General features: G+C 36.6%; 1 protein-coding gene across 1 annotated transcript; it reads right to left on the bottom strand.

Annotated features, from left to right (window-relative positions):
• Positions 1 to 474: 474 nt before the first annotated feature.
• On the bottom strand, positions 475 to 9,592 carry LOC128550567 (neuronal acetylcholine receptor subunit alpha-3-like). The gene is made up of 6 exons (XM_053529819.1): positions 9,352 to 9,592; positions 9,048 to 9,211; positions 8,382 to 8,517; positions 7,498 to 7,877; positions 878 to 991; positions 475 to 558 (listed from the first exon to the last, which is right to left on the bottom strand). Exons 1-6 carry the CDS (start codon positions 9,590 to 9,592, stop codon positions 475 to 477), a joined length of 1,119 nt encoding a protein of 372 aa, XP_053385794.1.
• Between the last annotated feature and the right edge of the window lie 402 nt (positions 9,593 to 9,994).

Here is a 9,994-nt window from a genome sequence, read left to right as displayed (position 1 = left end):
AGATGCAGTTCATTTATAGCAATGGATTTGGAGAACAAAGACCTATACATGTTGATCTTGTACCAGCAGGCGAAAGTATTGATGGTTATGCTCAAAAGTTGTGGAACCAAAAACATTCCGTAAAGAGATCTTATCAGCAGAAAGATGCCTTGAAGTAGATGGGCGTTTAGCATTTACTGAGATAGAGCAGCATTTTATGAAGAATGTTTTATCTAAGAAACATGTGAAAGTAACCAGGATCTTAAAATATCTTCTGAATGGAAATGGTCACGGAGAAAAGCTTGAAGAATACTTAAAAGGAAAAGAAAAGCAGGAGGTTTTATACACCTCATATCGTATTTAAATACTAATGATTTATCATCATGAAGTTTGTACAAACACTGACACAGAAGACTTAGGACCTTGTGTTTTACAGGTGTTGAAGGAAATGAGTACATATGAATCTAGTGACAGGTTTCCTAGGTTTACTCATGGTCATACATTCTGTGGGTTCTGTGTGTTACCGTACTTAAAATCCACAATAGCAACTTTGCAGTCAAAGAAAACATCAGAAGACAGCTACAGGTATGAAAGAGACAAAATAAAATCAATATCAATATCAGGACAATATTTGGACTCTATGCAGTAAAACTAGGTGATGCTGTGATATTATACTAAAATCTATGGTTAGTTGTATCTGTGTGTAGTAGTGTGTGGGTTCGTGTGTGTGCGTGTGCGTGTGTATGTTACCACAATTGCATTTATCAAATAAAATAATCCATTTCATAACATTTTACTCTAATTGTAATGAAAAATGGTAATTTGCTCTGAAGCAACATTTCTGCTTTCAAATATACTTAAGCAGATTTGTCTAGCAAACAATATGGTTTGAACGTACAGCCAGATACCCTTCAAACTGTTTGTTAGTTTCTCCCATAAGGATAACGTAAATTTTCTTGCATACCAGACGGTGATTTCCGGTATTCTTACAGGTTGTAAGATGTCCCTCGTGCTGTAAATGACGTATTACGAACTACATATATGTAGAAGATTTATGTAGTAATTTATATTTTCTTTAAACAAAAAAACGGAATAAAAATCCAATACCTTGACAGTTCCTCTTTGTTCCTGATAGTATATTTCTCGATTCAAAACACGTTATTTTATCAAAAATTCAAAAATTCATAACGTTACGCTGCAACTGATAAATAAAACCGGAACTAAACATTACTATTTGACATTGAAACTTCATGACGTCTTTCCTGTTTACGGACTTTGGTTTCCCGCGCTTTGTTTAAATAAGCTGCTATAAGAAATAGTTCTAAATAGAAAGCCGTTCGATTGATTTTTTTTTTTAAATCGGTATCACAATAATGCAAGAAAAAGTTTCTGTCACTGTTTATAGGTGCAGATTGGAACACCTGGCTCTCGGGTAACTATTTAGGCGGTAACGAGGCTCCCGCCGAGTTACCGCGTAAACAGTTAACCTCGAGGCTGATTACCCGAGAGCCGGAAATTCCCATCTACACCTACAACTAGTGAAAGAATCTTATAACAATTTACTTATTTTGATTAAAACAGTGATTTACTATATTCCTTAATAGAAAATAAACTCCTCTAATAATTCAAATGTTTAAGTATTTACTGTGACTTCCATCAAGCTGTCTCACGATGGTTAATATACAAAAACATAGTCATTTTGTTTGTTTGGGTTTAATGCCGTTTTTCAACAGTATTTCAGTCATGTAACGGCGGGCAGTTAACCTAACCAATGTTCCTGGTTTTTATACCAGTACAAACCTGTTCTCCGCAAGTTACTGCCAACTTCCCCACATGAATCAGAGGTGGAGGACGAATGATTTCAGACACAATGTCTTTCATCAAATCTACACAGAGAACATACGCCCCGCCCGAGGATCGAACTCACGACCCCGTGATCCGTAGACCAACGCTCCCGCTATTGAGCTAAGCGGCGGACAGAAATTGTTACAGGTGGATTGCCTAACAGGCAATCAGACAACACAAAACACACGTTCCAAGAATTTGGGATTAAGGGGAACACATATAAAGGATATGCACATGTCTCATAACTGATTTTTTCCCATATCTTTAGATGACTACATAAATGTCTAATTTATCTGCAGATAGAGACTCTTATGCAAGATCTTGCTGACAAGACACGAATATATAACACATAGCACACTGAGAAAAACTGATAGCACTTGACCTATTAAAAGAAATGTATAATAAAAAGTAGTTGAAGTCTATTTCCCAATACAGAGTGACTGTTTTCTTCAACAATCAAATATGCAGAAGAAATTGAAAGCTATATGAAATGCTACAGTATAGGTTGATAGCTTATATAATGGAATATTCTTTAATGAGTCTGACTACATTTCCCCTCTTCTTAAAAACTGGTGTTAAAACACTATGGCAACCTGAGTGCAGCTCACTGATATATAAGTACTTACTTTAAATCATCTGGAGCGCAAAACATCAAGTAACCAGAAATCTTGAATGGTCCAACATTTTAAATGCGGTTGAACCTATAGCATGTTTGAAAACAATGACATAATTATCTCATGTTGACTAACTGACAAGGTTATAGATAGCAATACCCAACAGTGGTGTTAGAAAATATATCCTTATGACGGCCAGCACGGAAATAAAGAAAATGAAAGTAGAAATGCTAAACTTGAAAACGAAAGCCGTATTTTGATTCGTAGATAGCCAGGGGTCACGCGCAGGGGTCACCCCGTCTAAATGTATCCGCGTGGACTTTTTTGTTTCTTTTTTTTTTTGTTTCTTTGTTATTGTGGAGTCAATTTTCAGCACTTTCTAACGAATTGAATGAATTACCTGGGTATTAGTACTGCATGCTAGCTTTTCACCTACAAAAAGATATTTGAGCATAGAATAAACAAATCTCACAAGGATTCGTAACGGACCATGGGTACATTGATGATTTTGGATCTTCGTCAAATCGCTCGAAGGGTCGTTTTTGATGTTTGAGAGTGTCGGTATATGCCTCGGATGTACGATATAATCGTATTTGAGAGCTGCAGACCTAGACATTTCAGAAATATTTTCAAAATAAATTTCGTGTAATAAATACTGATTCTGCGGAAGCGTGAAAGGGCCATCAGACGCTAATACGTTAAGGTTGTGGAAAGGATATAGTCTAAGAGCAAAAATGATTCCGTGAAGAGATCTTGTCTGCATGAAGTTGAATTACTATTAATTTTGAATCAACATTTACTGATTGTTTTATGAAAGAAACATATGAAAGTAAACAGGCCCCCATGTTCACAAAACAATTTCCGTGTCAACTGAGTTTGATAACGAAAATTAATTTTTGAATTATATCTTGATTGCGTGTTTAAAATGAAAGCTTCAGTTAATGAATATTTCAAATGACTATTCAGTGCTGATGATCAGTATCACTGGAATTTAATCTTGAACTTCTAGTTGAATTTACTTCTTAAACACGACTGAGAATAAAAAGTATTTTGTGAACATGTGTCCAGGATCCTGAAGTATCTGTTGAATGACTAAGGTAACAAAGCCAAAATTATATCCCTCCACTTTTCAAAAAACTGGTCGCCAAATATTATCCGTATTTATAGATAAAACCACGTTATAGTCTATAGTACGGTATAAAAAGTATGAGCTGTGCCATGAGAAAACCAACATAGTGCGTTTGACACCAGCATGGATCCGGACCAGCCTCGCAGTCTGGTCAGGATCCATGCTGTTCGCTGTCAAAGTCTATTGCGATTAGAGAAACCGTTAGCGAACAGCATGGATCCTGACCAAACTGTGCGGATGCGCAGGCTGGTCTTGATCCTTGCTGGTCGTAAACCATCTATGTTGGTTTTATCATGGCACGGCTCATATATAATTTTATCACTACCCATATTCATGTATGTAGAGTTAAATTTCATATTTAGTCTCCGCACTAAAATATTCTAAATATTCTTCATATGTTTCAAAATTCAGAATTTTTCAATACATTTTCAACATGTTGTGCCTGTATATTAAAAATTGAAGTTATCAATATGTAAAAATATACGTGTAATGAAATTCACAATAATAATTGTCATCATATCTCCTTAATTATGCAGTGCCCGTCCGCACAGTTTTATAGGGTGAAAACAGATTTAAGGATCACGGGGGTGAGAGGTCCATCCCTATGGTAGGCAAAGTTTTGACGCAGGACATCTGACGATCTACGATGGACTCCGGACCATCTCTCTATACTTAATGTTCAGCATGATCCAGTTTGGTGCAGGTAAAGACTGAGAATGCAACAGACCAGGTTTGATAAAGATCCATCATCTGGTTCTAGAAAAAATCATTTAAATGTCTGTTTCCATTTTTCACTCTACAGGTCTATAAAAGACATCAGGTGGAACCTTTTGAATAACTTTTAGAGAAGACCTTATAAGGACGCTTCAGGCCAAGTTTAATATTTACGAGGAGTTGCTTCAAGATTTTTTTTTTCGATTTGTAGCTATGGAAGTCCTTAAACGGGGCCAGGTATATCCATTTGAACAAGACTGAGATAGGACCTTACAAGGATGCTACAGATCGAATTAGGTGAAGATCCATCAAGTTCTTTCTGAGAAGGAGCCGCTTCTTTTCAGCTCTGGTGGCCCCTAAAATGGATCAAGAGGAACCATTTGAAAAAAATGGCCTTACAGACCAAGTTTGGTGAAGATCTATCTACTGGTTCATGTGGAAGCTATTTAAGATTTTCAATTTTTTTTGCTATGATAGCCTTTGGTTTGTATCCATCAAATGGGTTATGAGAAGAAGTCATTAAACGGTTTGCTATTTTAGCAATGACGGCCCCTAAATGTGACAAAGCTGAACCGTTTGAAATGGAATTGAGAAAGGATTATACAACGATGCTACAGATCAAGTTTGGTGAAGGTCCGTTATCCCGCCCTTTCTTGAGAAGAATTAATTTAAAGGCTTTTCTATTTTAAGATCTTCTGGCCCCTGAAATGAGCCTAAAGTGTAGAAATACTTGAAAAAATCTAATAGAGGATCTTACAAGGCTGTTTCAAACCACGTTTTGTTAAAATCCATCTAGCAGACCATGTGGAAGATGTGTTAAGGGTTTTTTTTTTTGCTATGGCGGCCCCTAAAAGGGGCTAATCGAAAGCAGTTTTACAAAGATGCTACAGACCAATTTTGGTGAAGATCCTTCACGCGGGAAGTCGTTCAAAGGTTTCTATTTTTGGCCCTTGTGACTCCTGAAAGTGGTCAAGCTGAACAATTTAAAAAAGAAAATGAGAAGGAATATACAAGGATGCTAAAGCTCAGGTTTGGTGAGGCTCATAAGAAAAAGTCGTTTAAAGGATTTTCATTTGTTTTGCTCTAGGCGACCATGCTAATCTTTGGTGGCTGATTTCTGTCATTTCGTGTTGGCGGGGCGAAAACACGACAACACGAAAACTCGACAAAAGTCTAATTTTAGAATTTAACGTATTGCTCAATATTCCCTGCATGAGAGTACAATGTCACATAGTTTTAACATCTTTCTTTAATATACTACTTGCTTTGTATGTGCATTGACAGAGAGTTGTATCCTTAAACCATGAAAATCTTCCCTTTAGCAGGGAGTCCTGTATGAGAACAGTAAACCATTTGTGTATTTGGTGTTACTCCTAGATATTTACATTCACCCTATTCTTTTCCATTTCATATGAACAGCAAAAGGAAAGGCGCGAATGTTACGTCATCGCTGTTTAGTGATAACCAACCGCTGTTTTGACGACGTCCGCGTATAATCAGGGAGAACGTTCCTTAGATGACGTCGCAGTTGTTCCGTCTGGTGAACAGAATGGCCGGGAAGCTGATTTTAATGTTAAATGCCACAAATTATGTGCAATTTATAACATTATCTTGTTTACAAATGGAAAGGAAATATAACGTAAATACAAGAAAAGAAACTATTTTTTCGGTGTTTATGCGAAATGAACGACAGAATAGGATATCGGCAAATAAAACATGAGTCGCTAGCGCGATTCATGGATTTGCCGATCCTATTCTGTCGTTCATTTAGTTTAAACATATTTTATTTCTTTCGATAAATCTACATAGTCAAAATACATGTGCAAAATACGTTGTGAAATGTTGGATTGGAAAACAAGCCAGTAAATGCTTATATTAATTCATTTTCATGGTGGAGCTGGCCTAATTATCATTGCACTTATTCAACCGAAAAGTAATGTCAATTAGTGAAAGCTGTTATTAATAGAAACTTTCGCAAAAAGGGTTTATATCATTACGTTTACAGCAAAGACTATTATAATAACTTTATCATTGTTTTTCAGTTGTGTAAGGTGGTGAATATGATATAAAAAAGAAACAAATTGTGATTTGGTATGGGCCATGATGTCACGCAAGGAGTGCAGAATACCACCAAATATGTCCCCGTCATGTGTCAAATCTTTTAATTGCCGCCCTGTAGCTCTGGACACGTAGGAAGATTAGTTTGTTGGTTTCGTATGCAAGATGCTCGTCTCCATGAGGAAGATTATTTAGTGTAATACCACATGGGAGGTCAGATAAGTACCGTTGACGAGCGAGGTGAAACCTCGGCCACTGAAGGAGAAAGTAAAGCGGAGTTTCGACTGCACCACATTCGCAAAGAGGAGATTCAACAATATTTCTACGATGAAGCTCAAAGTTTAGAGAACTGCATCCGAGTCGTAAGCGAGTATGCTGAATTTGGTACTTACGTACCCCGACGTTAAAGAGTAGTTTGGAGCTATTCCTACACATGGAAAGTTTGTTTTTAAATTCGGAAAGAGAGGAGGCGTTTTTGACATCTGAAGAGAGCGCGTTCCACTGACGGATTGTTGTGAGCAAAAACGAACTTGCACAAGACTGGGTGTTTGTATGCATCAAAGGTATGCTGTGGATCGAACGGAGATGGTAAAGTTGAATATTATGGCTAGGAATGACATTTCGTAGATACATAGGTGTGAGGTTGTTTTTCATCTTATAGAACTGTATTAGCCGATGTTTTCGTCTCCGTTCAGACAAAGTTTCCCGGTTTAATTCTTTCAAGAGACGTTCTGTGTTGCAATATGGCGTTGCCCCTGTTACAATTCTTCCTGCTGCTATCTGTACCGCTTCTAGATCGTTTTTAAGCTCGTTCGTGCAGTTATCCCAAACGATGCCTCCGTGTTCCAAGAGTGGTCTTATAAAGGAAATATACATTTTCCCAAGACTACTTCTTGACAAGTTAGATTTCAGCGATCGGAGTATTCCGATTCTCTGCCAAATCATGTCGTTCATTTCGCATGAACACCGAAAAAATTCATTTCATTTCTTAACATTTGTAAACCTTTTTGGAAATTAAAGATAGAATTTCACAAAGAGTTACAAACCTTTATGAATGGGCATACACACTGCATATTAAAACATGTTAAGGCAAAACAAAACCTACAACTAAATAAATGAATAAGCAGTATGAAAGTGGTAAAACATTACACTCATTACCCCAACAGTAATGCCTGTAACAAGAAATAAATATATATACATTGTAACTTTGTCGAGGAGCAAGGCTATTTCCTTCCATGAATATTGTCTACATGACCGTTCTTCATCAACTTCGTCTACCCAAACTTCTTTGTTGTCCTCTTTGTAATCTTCAATTGAAACATCTCTCTTATCTCCGCTGACTTCCGTCAAATTTGGAGAAACTTTCATAGTTGTCGTATGACAATCCACACACGCGAGCTTCGACAAAAATGAGGACGTCACTGACTGCAGCCATTTTGGAACAGGTCTTTCTTCAGGTGTGAAATAGGTATCAAGATAAAATACTGTTAGGAGTACCGCCAGCGTTTGCAGAAACAGGATAGCCGCTATGTAAGAAGCTGCAACATAGATAGAATCAATTAGAATTTATTTTCAAAGTAAAAATCTTATAGCGATAGACTTACTTGAAATAAAAATAGTAATGTTTCGATTTGAAAACCTTTAACTTTCTTGTGTGTGCTGAAGCAGACATTTTGAAGATTAAACAAGTATAATGCTTTGTGTTAAAAGTAACACTTATACAGTTAAAGGATAACGTAAATTTTGTTGCAAGGTATAAAGTTTTGTCGTTGTTACCTCTATGTGTAAAGAAAATAGACCTGACAGCGGTTAATAAACGAATCCAATTGTTCGAAGTGAAACCTTATAAAGACTTTTACTGTAGGATTGGAATTTTGAAAATTCTGGCGATAATAGTGGGCCTTTCTTATATAAACATTATGCGTGATTTGTAACAGAATTTATCAGACTGTTGTGTGCGTTTTATTAGTGTTTGTTCAACCCTTATTCCAGTTTATTCAGCTGATTATCAGTAAATAGACATAATACTTATGATAACTCACAAAGCAAGCTAGCAGACAAAGAGGTTTGTGGGATGCTCTCAGCCATAACGCTAAGATAAACCGCGTAGGCTAGTAGTATTGTAAGTGCCAGACCAACCCTCTCTCCGGACTCCGGACTTAATTTGAATACAGCCACCTGTAATGGAAGATTTTAGGTAGTGGATCCGTAATGACAATCAACAATTAAAGTATTCTCCGTATGCGATATCGGTAGTTTCCCATTTTATGGAAGGCCGACAGCACGTTGAGCTACTTGAACTGTATAACAAAGAGCCCGACAAAATATTACCTGTGTCCAAACTTCATTTGGTCTTTCTGAATTTGAATGTCTAGTTTTAAGGAATTATCAAATATATATTGAAAAGTAAAATAGCAAACGCAACTTTTGATTAATAAAGTAGATATCTGAAACTTTTTTTTAAACATTTTAAAAAACTAGTGTCATTTAATTTGCGATTAAAATATATCTCCGGTTCACATGTACAGTCTCAAAACAAATTCCACCGAGTTGAGATATTCTTAAGAAAAGAATAAACTTCAGTCTGGTAGTCATATGTCTCCTAAACAAGTATCATAACACTAGACCTTAGTCCTGTTAAAGTTCTTCACGGGGATACGATTAAAGACAATACTACCAGGTAAGACAAGTCGTATAAAAGAACTCACTGTCAGAAAGCCCATAAGCACTACGGGGAAAAGTGTGTTCAGCATATGAAAAAGAGGTCGGCGACGAAATTTCAATGTGAAGATCAGTCGACTGAAACTCTCGGATTCTCGTCGAGTCTCGCGAGAAGTGTGATCCTTGCTTATTAGTTCCCATTCTCCATTTTCTGAAATACGCAATGGTTGTCAAATGAAGTACGTGTTGTAAGAACAGATGATCCTGAATTTATTCAACTTCTATAACAACTAATACTAGATAGCTGGGACCTGGCTAGTTTCATATACTACTAACAATGTCATTAATTACCTTGATAAAATGACGTCAGAATTTTTGAATGAAGTTGTTCAAAGTCTAGTGCAACTTCATTAACTGTGTAGGACCATGAGCTAAGAATGACGTCACATGTCTGCGTGTCAAGAGGCCAATATGTCACGTGACTTTCACAATGAGTCGTAAATATTCCAGCTGCAACGACAGAATGTAACATTTGATTGCATTGTTCAGGTAATATTATATGCGTCTTTCTCATAATTCCGAGCCTTCTCATTGATTCCGAGACTTAAGAAATAATGCTCGTGCAACGCTCGCGCGTGTCCGGAATATACGCAACTTTAGACGAAAATCAAACAAAGTTTTCTAGCGTGTGAAAAATGAGGGAAAAAAACAGGTATAAATTCATAAACTGCTAATTCTTTGGTGTAAATGCATAAAATAATTACGATGGCATTTAAAAATTGTACTAAAATAACCTTAAATTCTCCAAATTTCCAGTTTCAACACCAAATTCTGTCACCAGTATGCGAGCGTCCATGAAGTGATGTCACGTGATATTGATATGTCCTGCTCCGTGGTAATTTTATCATTATAATTATACTGATCGTCAAAACATACCATGGCACCTAATTTATTCGAATCAATTAAATCCAGTTAACTTCATAAATCATTTTGG

The sequence above is a fragment of the Mercenaria mercenaria genome, chromosome 18 (genome assembly GCF_021730395.1).
Source record: "Mercenaria mercenaria strain notata chromosome 18, MADL_Memer_1, whole genome shotgun sequence".
Lineage (NCBI taxonomy): Eukaryota > Metazoa > Mollusca > Bivalvia > Venerida > Veneridae > Mercenaria > Mercenaria mercenaria.
This window is presented reverse-complemented; position numbering and strand designations above follow the sequence as displayed.